At 50.7% G+C, this 23122-nt stretch overlaps 2 protein-coding genes across 3 annotated transcripts; both read right to left on the bottom strand.

Moving 5' to 3' along the window:
- Nucleotides 1-5057: 5057 nt before the first annotated feature.
- On the bottom strand, nucleotides 5058-6914 carry MYF5 (myogenic factor 5). Its single transcript, XM_064457704.1, has 3 exons — nucleotides 6264-6914; nucleotides 5676-5751; nucleotides 5058-5497 (listed from the first exon to the last, which is right to left on the bottom strand). The coding sequence occupies exons 1-3, from the start codon at nucleotides 6768-6770 to the stop codon at nucleotides 5304-5306; spliced, it is 777 nt and encodes a 258-aa protein (XP_064313774.1). The 5' UTR covers nucleotides 6771-6914; the 3' UTR covers nucleotides 5058-5303.
- Nucleotides 6915-13074: 6160 nt separating this feature from the next.
- MYF6 (myogenic factor 6) lies at nucleotides 13075-14880 on the bottom strand. 2 transcript variants are annotated; one of them, XM_064457486.1, is made up of 3 exons: nucleotides 14291-14880; nucleotides 13913-14003; nucleotides 13075-13751 (listed from the first exon to the last, which is right to left on the bottom strand). In XM_064457486.1, the coding sequence occupies exons 1-3, from the start codon at nucleotides 14807-14809 to the stop codon at nucleotides 13630-13632; spliced, it is 732 nt and encodes a 243-aa protein (XP_064313556.1). In that variant the 5' UTR covers nucleotides 14810-14880; the 3' UTR covers nucleotides 13075-13629. The 2 variants fall into 2 exon arrangements, with proteins under 2 accessions (XP_064313556.1, XP_064313647.1); XM_064457577.1 differs by having other exon boundaries at nucleotides 13075-13748.
- Nucleotides 14881-23122: the final 8242 nt, after the last annotated feature.

The raw sequence follows: 23122 nt of genomic DNA, 5'->3' as shown, positions 1-23122 counted from the left end.
GGTTTTAATGTGTTTAAAGCTACTTTTTCAAGTCACTGAGATACCTCAGTTAAATCTGAGAAAGAATGTTGGCTGTGATGTCTATTGTCTGTAAAGGTGTTTGCCACAAGTCTACACATAGGCTTTAACTTTGGGGAAGGGATTTCAGGTATATACTTTGGATACATCTTAATCATGGCCAGCAGAGACGTGTCCTCCTCTGCTTTTCACAGCACTCAGGCAGCGAGTTTCAGAATTGCACTGTTAGCTCACTTTGAAGATCTCCAAAACAGCAATTGTAGAAATAAATACTTTTTTAAAATGGAAATACTGTTTCTCTTTCGATTTCTTCAAAGCATGATAAAGTGAACAGGAAAAATCCCAAACCTTGTATTTTCTCATGCTAGTAAAAAAAAAAACAAACCTCACAACATCTTGCATATATGGTTACTTAAAACATGGAAATGAGGGGAACAGTACTGTTTTTCAGCTGATTCAAAGACTTTCATTTGCAAATAAATGAACCTCTTGCTGGAGCAGTGGTGCATTTGTTAACGAGGACTTTGCACTGAGCTATACACAGGTGTAATTGAAGTTATGGTCATTGTTTGCTCACTGTTAATTAAGGAGTTAGTGATTTATTAATTTAATAAATACTGTGGAATCAAACCATCAAAGGCAATGAGCTGAATTCAAACTTGATTTAATCCACATTTTGGATCCCTATAATGTATTACAGGCACACCAGCTTTAGTTTTATGTTCCAGCCAGACCTTTGCTGGGTTCCTGAGTCCCTGCTAGGTAGCTGAGTCCCAGTGCAAGCAGTAAGAGTTGGAAGATTTGGCACTTCCAAAAAACAAGACAAAATCAGAAGTAAAGATTTTAGGGCTTCTTTGTAGGATTTAGTATTTGCTTAGCATACATGTTATATGGATTTTTAAAAGAGAAAATATTATCAGTTCAAACGCATACATCCATAGAAGAAGATCAGAGAAGTCAAGAGAAAACCCACACATTATTCTTCTGCTGCTACTCCAGCTTTGAAGACCTCGCAGAGAGTATCAGATTCAAATGCACTTGATTTAATGCAGACACTGAACTACCTTTCTGATCTCTTGCTGGGCTTGCTGACCCTCATATATCATGCCTACTATCACCTTCTTCAAGCACAGCCAAGCAATGCCTTTGGCATCATAGCCACCAACATCTTCCAGCAGATTGCCAGGCAGTCCATAAATGTTACTAATACTCAAAATGAAACCAGACTCCAGGACTGGATAGTGCTGGTCTGGGGAGCAGAAAGCAGAAGATCTTCAAAAAAGTAGATGAACTCTGCAGTACAGTGGATTTGGCATGAGGTCGATGAGCATCCAGGATGCATAACCTCCTGCAGAAAGGCAAGCTAGGCAACTGCCCAATGAAAAGAAAATATATCACACTCTGTTTGGGAAGGGGAATAACTCCCTCAGTCCAGCCCTGGTCTGGTGGGATGGATTTATCTCTTGGGCTGGATGGAAAGAACAGCATGAGATGTAGTGAGGGCAAAGAGGGCCACGAGTGAAGCCTAAGCTAGTACTCAACGTAAAACTCAAATAAAGCACAAGAAAAACAGCTCTGCACTCTCATTTTCACTCATTCCACTAATCCAGTTTGCTGCAGGAGGAGTCTGGCCACGATACCCCAGGGCAGCATGTGGACAGAAGCACTGCTTGCCCCCTCCACATTTAGGGGTGAACTCCATCCCCCACACAGGGTCAAATTAGCCAGCAGGATCCCAGCCCAATCTCCAGCTGGCCAAGCTCATTAGGTCTTTAGCTGCCAGGAAGGCAGTTGTGGCCAGCTGTAAGGCTGATACCCTGTGCAGAGCCTGCCAAAGGTCAGCAGTCATCAGCTGGCCAGCTGCGGGTGCTCCTGCGGGACACCAAGGTCCAGCCGAGAGGAGTAAGGAGAAGTGATGAGCGAGTCAAGGGCCCTGCCGAGGGAGAGGGGAAGGGGAAGGTCTGGAGTGGAGAGCAGTCTGCTGCCCGCTGTGGTTAAGTCTGACTGCTCCTGACAAGCAGGCTGAGCTGGGAAAGTAAAGATGCTGAATTTCCCCTAAAATACAGCCATGAATTTGGGCTGTTCCTAGGCATATTTTAATAAGATGAATTAAGATCCCTTCATCCTCCAAGAACTAACTACTAAACGTTTATCACTTTTAAGCCTTACCACAGGAGAAGAAAAAGGTTAATCTTTTCCTGCAGGGAAAATTAGTGTTTTTTCACACAAGCAACTCAGAAATGCAAACACAGAGCAAGCAGTATTTTTGTCCTGATGGTATATTTAAGAGATCTATGCTAGGTTCCTATGTTATTTTTGTAATATATAGTTGATCTTTTGATCTGAGATTAAAATATCTATTTCACTGAAGGTCTTTGCTTCATTTCTTAACCAAAGATAAAAGATACAAGAAGTTTTTCACACCCACATGCGCACAAAAAAGCACAGCTACCTCCCTCAGTCAGAATATAAGCCAAGAAAGCATGATTTTCAGAGGTAAAATTAAAATTAAAAATTAATTTTGTTTTTTAAATTGCACAGAATTATGCCCCTCATTGCAGTGAGTGATAGTCAGAAAACTTGCAGCTTCTGTGTCACGTTATTCTGGCAGGATAAGGCACCCCTCCACCTGCCTGCCTGCCTGCCTGCAAGATCACTGCATGCTATTACAGAGCCTGCAGCCTCAGCCAGGTAGTAGGAGTGGAGAGAGGTGGAGCTCAGGTTTTCTAGACCATCGTCTTCTCATGCATTTGTGGGCAGAGCCTTGCTTAAATGAATGTGATTCACACAGAACGCAAATCTTTCTTTTCAGTTACAGTTATTACTAAGTAAGTAAAATCTGACCACAACAGCATATCTCCCAAAACAGCAGCATTTTACACCTTGTTCTTCCCAATCCACGGGCTAAAGGTGGTTTCACAGTGCTAACGTCCACTCCTCCCGAGGATGACAGCACATTTCAGCTCATGGGAGCTTTGTTTATAGATGTCCTGTAATTAAGGGTTTGTTTTCTTGGTGTGTGTAACAAAACCCTGAGATTGTAATCTAGTCTAGTAGGACTGAGGAGGCTGTGGACAAACATCCCACAGACGGGATACTTCTCCTCACTCTCTGAAAAGCTACTTCTCAGAAGTATTGACCTTTTTGCAACTCTTAAAATGTCTGCCAGCCAGAGAGGTGTACATTACCGACATGTGATTTGCTAGTGTTACTCTGCATACTTCACAGGCGATCGTTTGCCAAGGTCAGCACAGTACAGAATGAAATGCTGAAAGTTCTCCAGCTTAGCTCGTTTTAAATGATCTGCACTGTGTTATATCCTGGCCATAAGCAGTATCCTTGGGACGGTGTTTTGGCTGAGAGGAGCAAGCACTGCAGCATGGCAGCAATGGGTGAGAAATCATGAATAAAACCAGCGACGTTCGTGGGCTTGCATTCAGATTTCTGTGAACAGAAGGCTCAGGAAGTGATCGCTCATAACCAAGAAAGACTGTGTTTGAGTTAAGCCACCTGCATACTCCTGAAGCATCTGTAATGGCAAGAGTGTGCGAATACCTTGTTTGTACCTCTGCACGACCTCAGTCCAGGGATTTCAAACCACTACTTCTACTCAGTGATTATTACTTGGGACCTACCTATATACACAGAAAGCCCGTTCTGGAAAAGGCTCCTCCTGAATTACTCTGCGGGAGAGAAAAGACTTCCCTCAAGGTTACACAGCAAGGGCAGAAAGTGACTTTGAGGAAAGCGGTGCAGGAGGGGGCAGGATGGCCTTGCCCTGTGTTGGAAGCACAGCTGCCTGCTGCCCTGCGGAGCGGCTTGGGCAGGTAGGTGCCACCTCATTTTCTCTGCAGGCCTTCACAGGGGACACAGCCCCTTGGCGTACTGCGAGGACGGGGCCATCCCTAAACTAGGCTTCCTTCATCCTCAGTTCAGAGACGCTGCCAAAGAGCAGTCAGGTGGTAGCTTTTGGTGACATGACTAAGCTGGGCTGGGTTCAAGTGAAAGATTTATCAGAGGTGAAATACCACTTCCAGGTCCCTTGGCCACCCAGTGCTAACAACATAAACACAAATGGCAAATGTGTCCATAGCCCATGCTAGAGAGGTGTGTAACCCTTCCCACTCGGCGTGTTTATCATACGAGACATTTCCGGATGCACTGAAGCACCCCATCTCTCCATCTCATCTCTGTCTTTTTTTGGAAGGGTGTTAGAAAATTTTAGATTACAGCTAAAGAAGTGCAAAGGGCTGGAAATTTTTCATGGTAGAAAGAGTTAGATTTAGTGCCTGGAAGGAAATAGTCGTTAACTCTGAAACTCATTAAGACTTGACCTGGCTATTTCTAGACCCATGCAACAGGAGTCATGAATTTTCAGCCTGGCTGCTTGGGCCAAAAGGCATTAGGAACAAATAGACCTATACTGCTTTCTGAATATTATGAAATGTAGCTTGTGGATTGTGAAAGAGATACCTGTGGTTTGTTCTTACTAACTCTACTAAATTTGCCTCTGCAAGAGCACTGACAGTGACTGAGAGTAAAATTCCCCGACAGGATATCAGATCTGGATCATATAGTTGTTTTACAGAGGAGAGTCACTGTGCAGTTTCAGAGCCAAATCCCAGAATATATGTTCAGTCTTCACACCCAGAAAAAGAAACAAGGGCTTTGCCAGACCAGGTGAAAAGAAAAGGAAAAAAAAGAAGATTACTATGGAATATTACTTTTACTCTTGCAGAAATTATAAGAAATTCTGCCCATAGCGGGACAGGAACGGAAGGGGAATTTGACCCTCCACATTTTTTCTTCAAGAGCCATCTCAGAAAAATACCCACCGGTGATGGGAGAAACAAGCTCCCAGGCCCCAGCCCCGCCAGACGCTGTGCCTCCGGGCCCAGGGCCGCCGTGAGGAGGCAGGTCCCCACGCAGGCAGGAGCCGGCGGCTGAACATGGGTGCTGGGGGCCACCCCGCAGCCGGGTCTCGCTGCCCCCCCCAATGCCAGGCAACGCGCTTAAAGAACGAGCAGGCCAGACAGCTCTTTTACAGCACGTTTTATTTGCAGCGGGGTTTCCAGGGTAGCACGTCTCTCCCGAGCCCCAGGGTCTGTCTGCCCCGGGGGGACCCCGGGCGGGGGCCGGCGGGGTGCTGTGCCCAGCCCCGGCGGGAGGCGGCGGGCCAAGGGGCGCCGGGGGTGGCCCCTCGCCCGGGAAGCGTTTGCGGGGGGCGGCCGGGCGAGGGCGGCGGCCCCGGAGGGGAGGGATGGCAGCGGCAGCCCCCGCGCCCCTCATAGCGCCTGGTAGGTCCGTCGGGGCGGCGGCGTCCCGGGCGTCCCCGGCCCCGAGTCGATGCTGGCGCTGGGCGAGAGGGAGGCGGCATCGCGGAGGGGCAGCCCCGGCTCCTCCGCCGGGGAGAGGCGGTCCACGATGCTGGAGAGGCAGTCCAGGCTGGACAGGGCGCTGCTCTGCTCGGCGGCATATCCTGCGGCCGGGGGGGGGACGGGGGGGACGGGGGGGACGGGCACACGGCAGCGCGTTACAGCAGGGTCCCGTCCCGTCCCGTCCCGCCCTGCCCTGCCCTGCCCTGCCCTCCCCAAGTGCCGCGGGGAGCGGGCCGGCCCGCCCGGCCTTCGCCGCCACCCCCCGCGTCCGCGGCTTACCGTGGGCCATCTCGGAGCAGTAGACGGCGTCGAAGCTGCTCTCCCTCGCCGCCCAGGCGGGGCTGCCGCAGTCGGCCTGCAAGACAGCGAGCGAGGGGCGAGTGCCGGCCTGGCCGCCCCCCGCCCCGCCCCGCCCCGGCGAGACCCCCCCATCCCCGAAGGGAAAGCGCCCTAAAGCCCGGCGTGGAGGGAGCCCCGGCGGCGGCGGGGGAGCGGGGCGGCAGCCCCACGGCCAGGCTGCCCCGTCCCCGCCTCCCCACGCCTCACCCCTTAGCTGCGCTGCGCTGATGTCGGGGACGGGGTCGGGGGTTACGGGACACGAGCCCCCGGGGGCTGGGGCGCTGCTGGGCGCCCTCCGGCAGCGCCACCGGGCCCCCATGCATTCCCGGAAAGCCCATGTGCACGCTTAGCGTTAAACCTGAGAAGGGGCCTGCTTTAACCCAAACCGTCCGCCTTTTCCTGATGTCCGGCTGCTTTCGGCCCGTCTCACACCCGTGGGACCGCTCCCACGACGCTGGGCCGAGGGGGACCTGCCCGCGGGCCTTCCTGGGGTCCCCCACAGCCCCATGGCTCCTGCCCCTCTCTTACCATCCCATCGGAGCAGCTGGAAGTGGGGCTGGTCGGTTCGGAGCAGCTCTGTCCTGGCAGGTGATAGTAGTTTTCTACCTGTTCCCTCAAGAGCTCCTGGAGGCTCTCGATGTATCTGATGGCATTCCTCAGGATCTCTACTTTGGGGAGTCTTTGGTTGGGGTTGGCGGTGGTGCATCTCTTCAGGGTCTCAAAAGCCTGGTTCACTTTCTTCAGCCTCCTCCTCTCCCTCATGGTGGCCGCCTTCCGCCGGTCCATTGTGGTGGATTTTCTCTTGCAGGCTTTGCAAGCCCACATGAGGCAGTGGCCGGCCTGGTGGTGGCCGGTGGGAGCTCGGACATGCTCCTCTTCCTCGGAGCAGGCGGGCTCGGGGGGCTCGTGGGCGCCGAAGGGAGGCAGGTCCCTGGGCTCGAAATCCTCGGGGAACTCGCCCTCCGGGGAGGAGAGGCAGGAGCTGTCATAGAAGAGCTCGGAGGGGGAGAACTGGCAGCTGTCCATCACCTCCATCCCTGCAGCGGAGGCGTCAGCGCGGGGCGGCAGCCGGCGGCGCTCGGCGAGGCGCTCCGCAGGCGCTGGGGCAATTTCCTCAGTAATTAGCGACCTGAGACCAAGTGTCCTTTGCTTGATGCGGGGGGCCCTTATATATACATGTAAAGGGAGGCTGGTCCGCAGCGGCCGGTCTGTATTAGCATATCTCACCACATCCCCTGCCGGGGGCTGTCTGGGCAAGCCCCCTCCTGTCCCCAGGAGACAATTTGCTCCGCACCGCTCCTTTGGAGAGCGGCGAGCTGGGCACATCGCTAATGCACCACCTCCCCAGAAGTGGTTGCGACATCTCCGAAGTTTAAACCAAGTCTGGGAATTTGCAATTTTGGTATGAAACGAGAAAGAGGGGCAGAAACCGCTGACGGTACCTACCGAGCTGTTGATCGCCCCTACGTTCCCATCTCCCATCACACGCTGCAGCGGGAGGGATACCGGCTCTCCCCGAGGGGGGATTAATGTAGAGCCCCCACCGTAGCACCTACAGTGTCTGCTTGTGTAACTTCATTCCCCACAGCCCGTGGTCCAGGTCTAAGCTAAAACAATTTATCCCTGTTTTCAGACCTAGGATTTGTGCATTTTTCTTGGGGAGATCTTTGTCCTGGAATTAAATCTGTGTCACCAACCGTTTAAGTTTACCAGCTAGAGGACAAAAATGTACAGCTACGTGTGGCCGGGAGAGGCGAGGAGCGGGGAAAGCCAGATTTTAGGGTCGTCGGATCGGGTCACAGGGAAAGGTACTCACAAAAGAAAAGTGTACGTGTTTGCTCCGAGACAAATCCCCTTCCCATTCTTTCTCCTACTCGTGTGACCCGGTGCTGCTAGAGACACAACAGCCGAGCAGCGCCTTGGGCTTGCTAATTTTCTGCTTTCAGGCAAACTTGTACCGTTACAGATGCGTCCCAGCTGCCAGTGCAACAAACCCCTCCTGGAAGTGTAAAATTTCTAACCCCGCAATCCCTAAGTAACTTTACACAAGTCGGGGACAAAAGCTTTGCAGAGCTCCAGCCGCAGCAGTAGCTGAGCGGAGCGGTGCAAGGGTCATTAGAGTGGTAATGAAGCCATTTAACAGGCATTTGCTAACGCGCAGGAATCCTTTGGTTTCATCCAGGTGGCTTTTGTAGTTGAGGAAAAATATTATGAGAAGGCAAAGGAAACCTTCCCTACCTGGGAATAAAATTATGTGACCTAGGTTAACTCAAACGGAGAGCAAGTGACCCAGCAGCGGTTCAAACGCTACCGGAGCCGGTGTGTGTGCCCAGGAAAAGAGGCGTCTTCAGTTAGCCTCTCTTCAGGAAGAGGTAATGCGGAGGGCATGGCGAGCACGTCTCAAGGAGCAGCTCTTCGAGTGAGCGAGGCGGGTCGGGAACACCTCCTCAGAGAGGTGCCGTGCAGGGGGGGAGCTGGAGAGCCTTTATCCTAATCTAACCTAAAATTTATCCTAAAAAGTAAAAATAAAATAAAAAAAAAACCAACCCCAACATGTATGCACTCTTCTTCCTACGAGCAGATGCGTAAATATCTAGAGGTTGAGGAAGGCTACATCTGCGCTGCTTCGGTTTATCTGGGGCCATAAGCGGGGGGAGCCCCCTTTGAAATGAATACTGTAGGGAAAGGAGAGAGTTGATAACGGAGTAATGTTACAGAAAGGGGAAAGCTCAGAGTTTCAGGCTCCTGCCGCTCCGAGGTGCAGGTTGCTGTTTAGTCGGGCCACATCTGAAACAGGGCAGTTCCCTATTGTTTTCCCAAGAAACCGTCCGTCAGGAGGGCTCTGCTCGGCGGTAACTTGAACTCTTCACTGGGCTGGGGCGCGCACACACACACACACACGCACAATTTGATTTACCACGTTTGCGCTGGCTAAAATAGACCTGTTTACAGATTTATGCTTTGTGCACAAATAAACTTGATCTTTAAAGTGCCGGTTGGAGTTCTGATCACCTTTCAGGGGTTTATCTCCAAGCACGCACAGTGCATCTCCCGGTGCACAATGCCAACCCCCCCCCCCCTTCCCCGCCGCCCCGGGTCCCGCTCTCCTGGCGTGCAGAGCTTTAGCTCGCAGCTTTAACTCCTAATCCCGGGGGGGCTGTTACGAAACGTGCCCTTTCCCAAAAGTCTTTGAGGAGCTAGGAAAATTTGTTTCCTTTTTCCTTGAATATTTGGGGGGAAAGAAAGGATGGAAGATCCTGTCACTCGGGAAGAAAAAAAAATAAATCTGTAATTAGTGTCCCTTAAGGCCCCCCGGCTCCTCTGGTAAAGTGATCTCAAAACAAATTTGCAAAAGTGCAGTAGGCGAGTGGAACTAAAGAAAGGGGAGAGAAAACACTAATTCCAAGGCTGGCTAATGAGGCTGCGGGGGGGGGCGGAGGGGAAGGGTGGGGTGTGTGTGGATATAGTGCCGCATTTCAGGAGGCGGGAGGCTCAAGTCCGGAAAGCGGGAACAGCCGGAGCACCAGACACTGTCTGCTCCTGGGGACGGGCAGGGAGAAGATGGTGAACGTGTCAGGACTTCTTTAAATGGCGTTCCTCACCCCAGCCCTCCCCGCTCCGCAGCAATTGCCGTGCCGCACCTATTTCTGCAGGGATTCAATCCCACGCGGGGACCGTGCAATCCTTTCCCAAGCCCCACGCCTTTCTATTTAAGCAAAGAAAATCCGACCGAAATCTTAAGTCACCGGCCCGGCTGGGGGGAGAGGTGTTTGGGACCCACCTGAGCAGGCCCCGTTGTGCCCGCCCCCGGCCCCGCACCTCTTCAAAGCCCTGCCCCGCTTCCCCCGCACACCGCCGGCCTCGCCGGGAGGAGCGCCTGGGCCCCGGTGTGGGGCAGCAACCGGCAGCGAGCGCGTTATTTAGGGGTGTATTTTATTTAATACGGGTGAGTACGTAGACGCCGACGCCCGACACAAGGGAAGCCGCAGCCGCGTCGCCCCGTGCCTCCTTCGACCCCCGGCCTGCCCCCGCCGTCGGTGGGTGCCGGTGCCGGTAGAGGCGGTCAGGGCTCCTCCGCACCGCCCCGCCAGCAAAGCTGTTTCCCAGTTGGGCTGTTGTAGCCGGGCGCTTCCAGCCATGTGAGAAACGTTTGGTTCCCCCCAGCGCTGGGAACCCTGCGCACCTAAGTAAACACATTAGTACCTGCCAGAGGGATTTGTATAGAAGACAGCTGAAGAAGGCATTGGCCTCTGCTGGCACTCTGGGACTCCCAAGAGAGATCAAAGGGACACGAGGGGGTTTTTAGCAGCCTTGAGACTGGGAAAAGTTGCTAGTTCCTGCTATCGGAGGAGCGTCCCAGCGAGCACATGGCTCAATTATTCAACCTCCTCCCTCCCCTGCCCCCCGCTCCCCTTCCCCACCTCTTTCCCTACAGAAAGGTGGAAACTCTGGAAAAATCGTACGGGTTCCCCAAGGCAGCAGCCATCCAAGCAGGAATTTTCCCCGTGGAAATCGCTGCTGGGTCGACGCCTTGCCTTCGACCTCAGCAAATAAAGCCCGCTGCCGGCTGCCTGCCTCCCCCTCCGGGTTGCGGGCAGTTTTACGGAGGAAAATAAAGATGCACGATAGATTTTTTTTTTTTAAACAAAAATATCCAAACCCAGGCTTTAAGTACTCGGCCGCGCCCTCACGTCAGAGGAGAGCGGTGACAAGGCAGCGGCACTGCCGATACCCCGTCTCCCCCCCGCCCGTCCGTACCCCCGGTACAGCGGCAGAGCGGGGCGCTGCCGGGCCGCAGCGCCTCCCGCACCCCTCGGGGGGGGGCTGTTCTTCTCGGGGGGCGACCCCTCGGGGGCTGCCCTCCCCCTCGGGGGGCGAGCAGGTGGCTTCCTGGCGGAGCGGAGCAGGTAGAGGCGCGGGCGGCCGGGGTTCAGCAGGGGCTTTCCGGGAGCAGCGCTCCCGCCCGCCTCTCTCCTGGTAAATAAACTGCAGCGGGAAGGGGGGAGCGGGAAGGGGGGAGCGGGAAGGGGGGAGCGGGAAGGGGGGAGCGGGAAGGGGGGAGCGGGAGGGGGGGAGCGGGAAGGGGGGAGCGGGAAGGGGGGAGCGGGAAGGGGGCGGGGGGGGCACTTGCGTTCGTGTAAAAAAACTGCGATGACTTTGTGCGCGGCCCCTCTGGAAAAAAAAGGCTTGATTAAATCACAAACCTCTTGTCCTTACCCAGTTATTACCCTTTGATTTGTGATTCCAGAGCCCTGTTTGCTTTGGCTGGGGACTTAGGTAAAGATTATCGTTATTAATATCAAACACAAACAGTTTAATTGCAAACACACTGAGAACCTTCACTGGCAAGCCCGGCATGTCAGCCGCAGCCGCGAGGGTCACAGAGAGTCTCTTCGGGAGGTATTTTCTTTATTTAACGAAAGAAAACCCCCTTCCTTTAGCCAAACTTATTCCAAACAACCTCTCGAGTTACCCTGCTGCTGGAGGAGACCCTGCCGTGGGGGTCCTGCCGGCCGCCGGGCCGTGGGGTTAATGCTGGGCTGGCCGCCAAACCCGACGGTAGGCTAGGGCGGTACTGGGGTGACACTGTGGTTTTGGGGGTGCCGCAAGATCTCCCCTGCCCCACCGCGAGGCTCGGGGCGGCCGGGGCTGCCTCAAGGACCTGGAGGTGCCTGCAGCCCTTCCCTCCGGCCCGGCCGGGGTGGGAGCAAATGATTGCGAGGAGCTGCTCACCCGATCTGAAATACTCCATTGCTGCTCAAGTCCCTTCGCTACAGAAGCAAACTAAGGCATCTTCGCTCTGTCCCTAAAACGCCGGGACCGCGTACAAAAAACCGCGGTCTCCGAGGTGCCGCTTTCTGAAGCGCCCCAGGGTTCTCCGAGGCAAAGGGCTTGTTTGAAACGAGAAAAAGGGGGAGGCCGTCGTAGCAGTGCCGCCGCAATTACTCCTCACAACAGAGGGTCTCAGCAGAGAGCCATGACAGCAAGTACTGGGGTGTTTTAAAGCCCCGGCTGGCGGCCGTGCCGTGCCGGGGGGGGGGGGGGGGGCGCGGCGTCCAGGGCCGGCGGGCAGGGTGGTCTCTCTTCAGAGCTTCCCCTTCGGACGGAGGTTCCCGTGCCAGCGCCGGCCGAGAAGGGCGAGACCTTCCAGAAACGTGGCTGTGACCTTTAAAACAAAACCAAACAAACAAAAACCGCACAAACAAACAAACAAAAAGCACCAAAAAACCGCAAAACCAAACCGAAAAATAAATCACGGGTTAAAGCTGGCGAGGAGAGGGCCGAGCCGACGGAGCGTCCCCTCGCTTTGGCTGGCGCCCCGGCGAGCCCCGTGTGCGGAGGATGGGGCTCCCCTCTCCCCCTCCTCGCACCTTGCTCCCGCACCCCGCTCGGCCCAGGGCACGAAGGGCCCGGTACAAGCCGTGCCGCTGCGACCGTGAGCGGCTCCGCTCCACCGTCCTCAGACAGGCTTGTGTTTTTTTACATCACTGAGTGAAAGTCTGGATGTGTTGTTACACCCCCACCCCGACCCCTTTTCGGCCGCTTAACTCTTTCCTCCCTGATGGACCCCATCCTCTTCTCCCCCAGGCTGAGGGAAGTCCAGGGGAGTTGCCTCTCCCGGGAAGAAGTCACAGCCCCCCGGGAGTGGGCTCCTGTCACGGCGTTTCGCTGCCCCGTCGGGGCAGCCGGCACATCCCTTCTGCTGAGGCACGGCCTGGGGTAAAGGCTCCGGTGCCGCGGGGAAAAGGCGAGGGGCGCTGCGCCTCTCCCCTCCCAGGGACCGGGGCGGGTGGCGGTGGGGTGTGCTCTTTGCGCTCCCCCTTTCTCCGCTCACCCACCGTGTGCCGGACGGGGCCCAAGGAGCCTCCCAGCCCGGCGAGGTCCGCAAGTGGCCCCGTCGGACATTTTAGGGCAGCGGTACCGCTTCCCGGGGCAGAGCAGCGTCCCGCCAGCGCTGCGCGGAGACGGACTGCGGGCGGCGGGGTCCGGCCCGGGCACCCACCCGTGCCTGTCCCTGCCCGGGCACCCACCCGTGCCTGTCCCTGCCCGGGCACCCACCCGTGCCTGCCCGCCGTCCCCTGCGAGCGAGCGCGGCTGGCGGGTCACGAACACCGCGGGTGCGGCCCTGGGTAAGGAGAGACGCTCCTTAGTGGAGAAAAGGAAGGAAAAAATCTGTGCCGGGCGCTGCCTCCAGCCGCAGGGGCCGTGCCGGGGCTGCACCGGTCCGACTCTTCAGGGCTTGGTCTCGCCGAAGTCAGCGAGGCCCCGGGTTTTACCCGCGGGATCGGGTTATTATTTAATTACGAGGTGTGTGCGGGCGGGCGGGGGGGGAACACTGTAACACAAAGAGCTTTATTTTACAATCCAAGAAATCCGTCTGTTCTTATATACAGTATCACATTCCATCATTTAAATATATATTTGTTATCTTTACAAAAGACAGTACTAAAATTATTTACAGGAACGAAACAGGGCGGGAACTCTTTAAATACGGCTATCAGGAAATGCAACCAACAGCTTCACTCAGACAGGAATGAACTTTCCGGTGAGTCTCAGACAAAGCGGATCACCGGTACACAGGTACGTATCTTAAATTACAAAAAAAAAAAAAAAAAAAAAGAAGAAGAAAAAAAAAAGAAGGAGGAGGGTGGTCTATGCAACAGAATTTAAAGAAAACAAAACTCAGGAAAAACAAGGAGGAAGGGAAAAGGGGGAAAGTCTGTCTGGCTCGAGTCGGTGAGAGCCATTTTCTTTGGGGTAGGTGCACCTTGCCTCGACCGTAACAAGGCCCCTGCCCGGGCTTTCCACTGTGTTAACCTGCTTCATTACTTAGTTTAGAGGGAAGGGGGTGGGGGCTCCATCTCCGTTAAATACACTACCAGAGCAACCGGGTTTATTTCTCCACTACTTCCTCCACGCTGGGCAGTTTGGGCTCGTCGGAAGAAATACTGTCCACTATGGAAGAGAGACAGCGGAGGCTGCTGGAGGCCGACGACTCGACGATGGAGCCTCCTGCTGAAGGGGAGAGAAGGGATTAAAGAGGAAACCCCGTCGTTCCTCCCGGGCGGGTTCCTCCGGCCACCGTGCGGGGCTGCGGCCGCCGGGGCGCGGGGAGGGCGGCGGGGGGCACGGCCCGCCGCCGGGGGGGGCGGCGGAGCTCCCGCCGTGCGAGTTACCTTCCTTGGGGCTGGCGGCCAGGGCCCGGGAATGGTCGGAGGCGCTTCGCCAGTCGGGGCTGCAGGTGCTCAGGAAGTCCGAGCTGGGGATCTGCGGCGGGCGGGCGGGCGGCGCCGGGAGCGGGGAGAGACGGGGAGAGGACGGGGGTCGGTGAGGGGGAGCGCGGCCCCCCGGGGCGGGCCGGGCCGGCCGCCCGCCGAGGGCCCGGGAGCTCGCACCTTCCCCGGGCCGCCGCCGAGGCCCTGCCGAGGAGGAGGAGGAGGAAGGAGGAGGAGGAAGAAGAGGAGGAGGAGGGGGAGGAGGAGGGGAGGGGACGGGCGCGGCGGTTTGGCAGCTGGACGCCGGGGCGGCGGGAGGGATGGAGCGGCAGTGCTTACATTTCCCTGCTTGGGGCTGAAGCTGAAGGGGTCCCCCCCCATCTCCTGCATTTTCTCCTGCTGATCCAGCCTGTGCAGGAGGTCCTGCAGCCTCTCGATGTAGCTGATGGCGCTCCTCAGGATCTCCACCTTGGGCAGCCTCTGGTTGGGGTTCGCCACAGTCCGCCTTTTCAGAGCCTCGAAGGCTTCGTTGATCTTCTTCAGTCTCCTCCTCTCCCGCAGGGTGGCTGCTTTCCGTCTGTCCGTGGGGGCCGACTTTCTCTTGCAAGTTTTACAAGCCCAGATCAAACACTGGCCGGGGCAGTGAGGGGGTTGTAGTCCCGGGGGTGCCAGCACATGCTCCTCTCCGCTGCTGTCACTGCTGGCCTCTGGTGGCATTTGGTCCTGACAGGGCGACAGGGTGCCATCGCTGCCGGGGTACAGTGGGGATCCCTCCGCCATCTCCAGCTGCTGCAGGGCTCCATTGTCCCCATCCAAGTAGAAGAAATAGGAGCCAGTTTCAAAAAGGTCCATCATCATGCTGTCCCTCGGCCTCTCTGCCTGCTTGAGTTGGGTGGCAGGCTCAAAAACACCCCGAGGAACAACCCGGATGGAATTTAATTAGTGCAGTGACATAAGTCCCCCCTGCTTTATATAGGAGCTGCTGAAACCCTATCCAACTTTTAGCTGTCGCGGTGCATCACCCTCCAAAACTGATTCCAGCCAGTCTCCTGGGCGCTGTCCTGAGAACATCTCCTATTTAGAAGGGGGGGGGGGGGGGGGGGGCGCACAGGGGGAGGGAGGCCAATTAAAAAGCAAAGAAGAGGGAAACAAATGAAAAATAAAATTACAGACAAACGTCCTCCCCCCCAAAATCCTTTGAGCTCAGGGTGCAACGAGGAGACGTGAGGTGGGGGCTTGGGAGCCACGTCCAAGTGTGGCTGGCAGCCCCGTCTCCGCTGCCGAGCCCACGGGGGCACGGCTGGAGGACAAAGGCCCAGGGCTCCATGGGGAGCCCTCCCCCAGCCCACCCTTCACACCCCCCGAGCACACGCTCCTTGCCCTGGTGCTAAGTATAGATCTATAAGGAGAGATTTCAAAGGCAGCCATCACTCTCCAAATAGACGGGTTAATATTTTCAGAAGAAGTCCCTGCTATTCCCCGCCCCCCCCCTTGAAGCATGCCATTCCTGTGACCCAAGCCACCCGGGCCAGCCCAAGGTTAGGAGCCAAGCTCACTGTTCCTACACACACACAGGGGGAAGGTTGCCAAGGCGGAGCCTTGTTGCGGTGCTGAAGCACCCACGGTTATTGCAGCTCAGCTTAGTCTTTTCATCTGAACTTTCCCACATTGCCCATGAGGTGACAGGAGTGATTCCAGGGTTACAGTCGGATGGGGTGCTCTGGACAGCCCCTGTCCTTGACGGTGTTTAGAGCAAGTGAAGCCCAGGCATCTGGTGTAACTGCAGTTTAATCCCTTAGGCCTGGCAAGGTATTAGAGCTTCCTAGCCCCTGAAACAGAAATGGAGCTTGCAATCTCTCTCAGTGTATACTGTAATGTCACATCATGTCTAGGCTTCTCTTACATCAAGAAAGAGAAGGCATGGGAAAATGGCCTGTTTGCCTCTTTCCCTGACTTCCTTGTGTCCCTTAAATCCCACGTAATTTCTCTCTGCTTATGTAAAAACATGCATATGTATGTGTCCATATCTATAGACACAGGCATATACATATGTATATTTATGTGGATAATTAAGTATATTTCTGTGTGTGTACACACATATACATGTATGCTTTTTCATAGAAAGTCACAATAATATGACGAGTGGATGAAGCCCCTGGATCACCACAATATCTCTCCAATGTAGCTTCTAACTTATTCTATTCGAAGGGAACCACAGCTTTTTTGTTCACTTCTCAAAAGCTGCAATGAAGTTGATCATTTGACTTGACTGTTTCTCCAAAACTGATTGCAAATCAAATTTTCAGAGCAGAAAAATCTTGAAGAGCACCTGTGATTTTGTTTTGACTGAATCAGTGTTGTTGGAATGGATCTCATTGCTGCTCTAATGAGGCAGAACAATATCTAGTTTTGGATGAGACAGAGAAATTTGGACTGTTCTCAGTGAAACTAATTTTGATATTAATATTCCAGCACTGAGGTTTTTTTTTCCTCTTGAGATTAAAGAAAGTGTAGTCTTGCTGTTAAGGAGCTGAACATAAGCCACAGTTTCTCAGTTTCCATGCTCTGCAACTTGCTTTCTGTTTGACCTTTGACCAGTCGCTTAATTTCCCTGTGATTTAATTTTCTACCTTTAAAAAGGGATATATTGTTGACCTTTACCCATCCCTTGTGTTTCTCATTTAATTTGCTGACTATCCAGGGAGGAGCCACCCCTTGGCGTTACATGCTTTGGAGTCCCACAGGGATGATTGTCCCACACCGTTAGTGATGGTAGTAGTAAAAAAAAAAAAAAGAAAAGAAAATCATAAGCCTGCAGATTATTTAAAACATTTTCACATTTACTACAGTTGTTTTTTCTTTTAATCTTTAGTTTCTTCACTACTGCTTTGGGAATGTTTGGAACAAGACAGATCAATCTACTCGTAAGGTGCACAAATGAAAACTTCATTTAAGGGACAAATATCATTACCAAATTGTTGTTGTCTTTTCAAGAGTTTTCGCTCGGCTTAGGGAGGTGGGAAACTGGAAGTTTAGGAGCCAGATGCTCCTTCTGCTGTCAACAGATATTTTTTTTTTAAACAGGTAACAAAAAGTTCTTTCTTTCCAGCATTTAGTGCTAAAGTAAACAGATTTGGTTCATCACAGTAACGTGGGCACAGCATAGTTAGCCCTTTACCGAGCAAAACTCCTATAACTGCAACTGATTTTTAATTTGAAGAAGCCTGCCAATTTCCCCATCACATAAGCAACTTGAATTTTGCTGTAGCCTTCACACCGCGTCTCCCATTCCAGCTCCTCGGTGAGCGTAACACAGCTAGCAGACAACCCTAGCATGTTTGAACAAAATGTCCTCAGAGGTGTTCCCTGTACCAAAAGCGTATCAAGTGAAGGATTCAGAAGTTGGTGCTGGTCTTTTTTCTCCTCATTCCTTGCATTCCAGATCATGTTAGTTATAAGCAGAAGGACATAAGAGGAAGTAAAAGCACATGAATAAGAACAACTGGACTTAGAGTTGGAAGGAGGATCACTGCTGAACTCAGCTTGTAACTTCAGGCGGCTTGGTAGCCCCTTACAGAAAAACTCACTCTCAGTCTGCAAAGCCAGTTCTGTATTCAGTTCTTACCGCTTCCACCAGAATACTGTGGTACTCTACTGAAAATGTACTTTCAGTATATTTACACAAGTGAAATATGAGATGTAGTGAGTTTCACTGGTCTACAAGGTCTGTTATCCTACTGAAGAAGTATTTCAGTAAGTCAGTAAGTGGTAAATCCAGTAAGTGGTCAGGATGACCCAAATCCAAGAAAGATGACTGCATTTTAAGTGACAGCTGATCTCCAGAGCTTCAATCCCTCCAAATTTGCTTTTCCACATAAACTTTCCTGGACAATTGTGGTTGGGTAATAATCCTGGAATTGTCTAGGTCACTCTAGATACCTTATGGTTTAAGCAGAAGTTCAGTCCAGAGTTACAGAGAAATATTTTGTCATCTAGGACCCACATAGCGCTGCATACCACTCCAGATACCTCCTTTTTCTCCTTCACTCCCCTCAAGGTTCTTCCAGCAACAGGCATTGTGTATTTTTAATCTTCGATCTGTTTGACACTTCTTTGCAGTGGCATTGGTAATCAGCGGGGATCAGGCGCATTCACTCTTACGTGGCACTCTGAAAGGGCACCTAGGCCAGGGTGACGTCTTTGTTATAGCCCTCTTCCACTCGTACAATACCTGACCGGATTTCAGACATGATTAGACACTTGGCTACCAGGTAATAATGATTTTTAAGTTGCTTCTTGCAGATTTCTGAAGTGCAGGTTATCAGCGTAGGCCCAGCTGTGGGCATACTGGAGTTCTCAGAATTTGTTTGCACTTCAGATACGGAATTTTTTCTGTTCACATTCCCACTCTCCCTTTTTTCCTTTTACACTCATGTTCCACAGTATCTTTCCTAGAAAACTTCCCTTTCAACAAATTTTATTGTTAATACACAATGCTGTTCTTCTGCCTTTATTTCTGTCTTTCTCAAACAGTTCATATTATTCAAAACTCGTGTTTCACCAAATTTCTGAAGTCCCTCTAACAGCTGACTTGATATCTTCTACTAATATTTCTAACATGTGCTTTTTTCCACAGGAACAACACCACCTCCTTTTAAAATTTTAGCATTTTCCCTCTAATTTCTCAAGAGAAAAACATGATACGCTGTCCTCATTACAGTCTCAAGGCAACCACTTAGAGTACCTCTTTGCCTCAGCAGAAGTCTAGGCTCTTAACTCCTGTCCTCTTCTCTGTCAATTCCAATTCACAGAGAAGACCTTCTCACCCGAGTTTGGTAGTGTATTCAGGTAAGGATTGGTGGCATGTCTGGGGATATGTGTTTAACGTCCGTGTTTTGCTGTCACTTGTAACCTGTGTGTTACATAGTTAGGACACCAGCCTAAGCTATTACAGGGTTAATTGTTTGCCATTCCTGTGTCAAGAGGTGTCAAGAGGTGCACTCAAATACTCACCCAGGGTGTGTTTACATTCTCATTTTAATTTGTCAGGAATACCCTTGTGGAGCACATCTCTAAATAGCCCCCACTTACTGCACTTTTGATAGTCCTTACAGGGTGCTCTCGGAGTGTGTCATATAGGTTCTGTTCAGGAGAAGCTGAGCTGGAAGGCACCTTGAAACGTGAAGTGGGTGCTAGGTCTTCAGTACTGCCAGTTTCTACAGATCTGCTCCTGATGCCTGTGTTATCTGCTAATGTATTCATAGTGAGAGGTCATTGGGAAGAACTAGACAAAACCTTGACATGTTGCTGCTCTCCGAGACTTGCTGCTGAAATAGTATGTTATGCCAAGGACTGCAAAAGCTAAGGAGGATGAGAAACTTCATCTCTCCTTTCCCTTCAAAAAGAAATTTTAAGCAGATGGGAAGGATGAGATATCTTTACTTTTTAAAGATGTTTGAAATGGCTGGGAGATGTGGAAACTGTATGGGCAAAGCTGGTGCACAAACGATAAATAAACTGGTAAAGAACATGTGCCTATCCCGGAATCTGCAACTTATTGCAGAAATGTTTGATGAACAGGGATTAGAGATGTTACGTGGGTTTTCTTGAAAGTCTGGGCAGTGGAGACTCCACGGGGGACCTGCATTTCTTATGCTGACAAGGACCTGTGGGAAATTTAAGCAGAACTTCACTGCCATTCATGGAAGCATAATTTCGGCTACTGAAACAAAGCATATACAACTTCATGGCTTGTGGTACGTAGGAGCACTTCTTAGGTGGACTTCATTATCTGTTCTTGCCTTAAAATGTCTGAATCTCACAGAGTTCTGCAGGGGTAACACGGACCAGCTTTAATTCTTGATTTTCATTTCTGTATGCTGTTAGACTTCTGTCTAACTCCGTATGCTGACTTTTGCTTGCTTAGACTCTGTTGTTTACTTGGCCCTGTTAAAATTCTGCTTGCCCAAGGAAATTATATTATTTGCATATCCACATTGCCACATGCACTCTCACTGGAGATTTAGGAACTGACTAGAGGAGGTGTGCGTACTGTGCATGCTGGTGCTTGTGTGGAAGTATGTGCCATTTCAGAGAATTTTAAAGCATGTGGAAGCAACCATCCCTCACATGCAAGCTTGGCAAGTGGAGTAGTGAATGGCATAGTAAATGCTCTGGACGTGGGAAGCCAGAAAGGTAGAAACATGGAAAAGACAACTTTGTATAATTTTACAGTCTTTGTAGGGGAAGATTTAAAAATTCTTACTCACAGAGCCCTTGGCTGTATAGCTGTTCCAAATTATTGCTGTTTTCCTTTGATTGGATATGGACTTTAGTGTTCATATCAGTTACAGTCCTGTTAGTATCTGAGAGGTGCAACCTTGCTAACTAAACAGACTTCTCTAATTCAATATGGTAAGGTAGGATTTCATTACAGCTCGCATGTTGGGTAGTTATGAGACACAGTTCTAAATGGCAGATGCTTTAATGCCTGTGTCAGGGTCTACAGTGACAAATAGTCACCACTGCACAAACACATTTATTTTACCACAAGACGTTTTCCTGGGGAGGAGGGAGCGCCAATCAGAAACCGGAGGCCTGTTGCGCTGTTGCTGGCTGGGACAAGCATTTTCCATGGTTCTATCCCCAAGCAGGCATTCCTTGCAGGAAGAAAGGTAGTAATTATGACAGATGTCTTGTGATTAGGCAAAAAATGGGGGCATGAAATGTGACACACGAGTACAAGACATATCATGTGCTATACAGTCATATTTTTGCCATCATATCTTTTGTAATTACATGAAAGGCCATTTGTACAGTCGTACGCTTATTTGTCTGTTTACAAACTGCTGGAAGCGTAGAGTGCCTTTTCACACTACGTAGTTTCAGAACATGACGACTGTGACATCTAAACCTAATCTCAGTCAAAAGGGCAATAGTTAAACCATAGCCTCTGCTACTAATTAAAATTCATTTTAATTCTGCAAGTGAAAGGAAGGAAAGGGTGTGCGGAGAGCTAGTTTCTGCATCCAACACTCGGGCTAATCGCATCCCTGCTGTCTGTGGACAGAGAGAGCTTAGTGCTCAGGCTGTGGAAAAGTGACAGCTTACTTTTCTGGCTTACAAGGGATTTTTGCAGAGCTGTGGACCTTCAGGGAAAACTGGGGTGATAGTGGCTTGGAAGCGGAAGCTGTGAAGATACAGTGAAGGCAATGGATGTAGACAACTCCCTCCTCAGCAATAACATTGGGGTTGTTTAAAACAGCGCATCACAAAACCATGAAATGATTATGCTGAATAATCACTTTTTATATATAAATTGTATGCAACGGTTTCATCATCCATTGCCAAATATTCTTTTGGTTTCCTGGTGTTAGGTCTCTGACAAATGGGCGTGCCGGTTTAATGGGCCGTTTGTTTATAGATGTATAGCATTGGATGACCAAGATAAAGTTAATACGCTGTAGTCAAATGCAGGCATTACTTGGTCTCCTGGTGCTGCATTAATTCAGTCCTCAATTATTCCATGCACATTTGGATTTAAAATGCAGAAACAACTGAAACGGGAATCTCTTGAGATATTACTGTTGCCAAATTGTAACTACAATATTAGAAGTAATGCAATCATGTCACAGCCCTACAGAATTCCCTGTTCTTAATGAGATTTTTATGTATTTTCTCTGTTGTCTATAATTTCAAAATTTGTTTGTTTTATTTTCAGTATTCTTCTGCCTTTGTGGGCACTCAGTTTAGCTCATAATTTTGAAGAAGTGTTGATTTCACCATGATTTGTGCTTTGTGCCTTTTACCTGATTTGTACTTCAAAGTTTTGTTCTCCGTGTGTCATTGTTTCCTCTTGTTTTCCACATTCTATGTTGCTCTTAAGTGAACAAATAAAGCTTGTGTCATGCCCTTTGTTATGATTTGCTTAGGATCCTTTGGGAGGGGCATGCCATCAATCCTTTACAGTATATGGTAAATAAAGAACATTGGTTTTGCTGTCCTGTCATATTTTCTGCTTTAGCAGAGATAATTGCTATGTCCTAAGTGTTCTCCTCCACGTTCTTTCTTAGGTAAAGTGATTAGCTTTGCTGAGTCAGTCTCAGCTTTGAAAAGCATGTATGCACCATCTTAATTTCCATAAATATGTTCCTGACTGATTTGAATGTAATGTTCACAACATGTACTTTGGGTAGTCTGATATGTGACTGTTCCCTTTGCAAGCATCAGTCAGATTCCTTTCTCTCTGTAGCTTTTCACAAGTCTTTTGATTGCTGTGTATCCATAGCCTTGGGCTTTACTGGGCTTTAATGAGAAAAAAAAGGGGGGGTGTTTTTTGTATATACACTCTTAACAACAATTCCTATTTTCTCCCTCTCCTTTTGTGCCATAGCAAGAAAAAAACATTTTCAGAGATCTACTTTTCTTTATCCATTAAGAATACACCGATCTTCAAATGTTTTCATTATTCATTCTAACTTCTTCTTACCATCTCCACTTGGTTTGGGCTGGTACACTAATTGGTATATTTTGGGGCCCTTTTGTGTCACTTACAGTCTCCCACATTTGCCGGCTTCTTCTAGTCATTGAAAGACAAATGTGCTTCTATCCCTTCCTGGTGATAACCCAGTCAGTTGTCCCCCTGGAAAATACCTCAAAAGTCCTTGAAGTTTTATGTCCCATCAAATATAGGGATGAAGTGCTGAAGATGCCACACTGCTGTCCATCAAATCTGCCATCTGTATTTTCTGAGAAAGGCCAATATCAGATGCTTCAGTGGGAGATACAGGATGCTCTGAAGAGGTTTCAACAGAGAAGTTTCTTCCTAATCCCTTCAGTTACAGTGGTGTGAGCCCTCAGACCTGACAGCCTGTTACCACCTTCAAACTTAAAAAATAAATTCTGTATAATGCATCTTGGACTAGAGAAAATTTCAGTACAGAATCCCCAGGTATCTTATGGGCTTTCAAAACAAAAATAGCTGCTGCTTTTAGAAAAAAGAAGCCATTGAGATAAAGTCTTCTGGAAAGAAATTTGCTCTGTATTAAATAGGAATAATGACCTTGAATCCAGCATATATTGTATCATGTTATTATCTGAACCTGTTGCACAGCTGCAAAACTGTTTTAGGCTGTGAAGGTCATTCTGTTATTCGGCTGTGTGTCATTTAAG

Source organism: Phalacrocorax carbo, chromosome 1, assembly GCF_963921805.1.
Source record: "Phalacrocorax carbo chromosome 1, bPhaCar2.1, whole genome shotgun sequence".
In the NCBI taxonomy this organism is placed as follows: domain Eukaryota; kingdom Metazoa; phylum Chordata; class Aves; order Suliformes; family Phalacrocoracidae; genus Phalacrocorax; species Phalacrocorax carbo.
The sequence above is the reverse complement of the archived record's forward strand: the minus strand, read 5'-3'. Positions and strand labels throughout refer to the sequence as shown.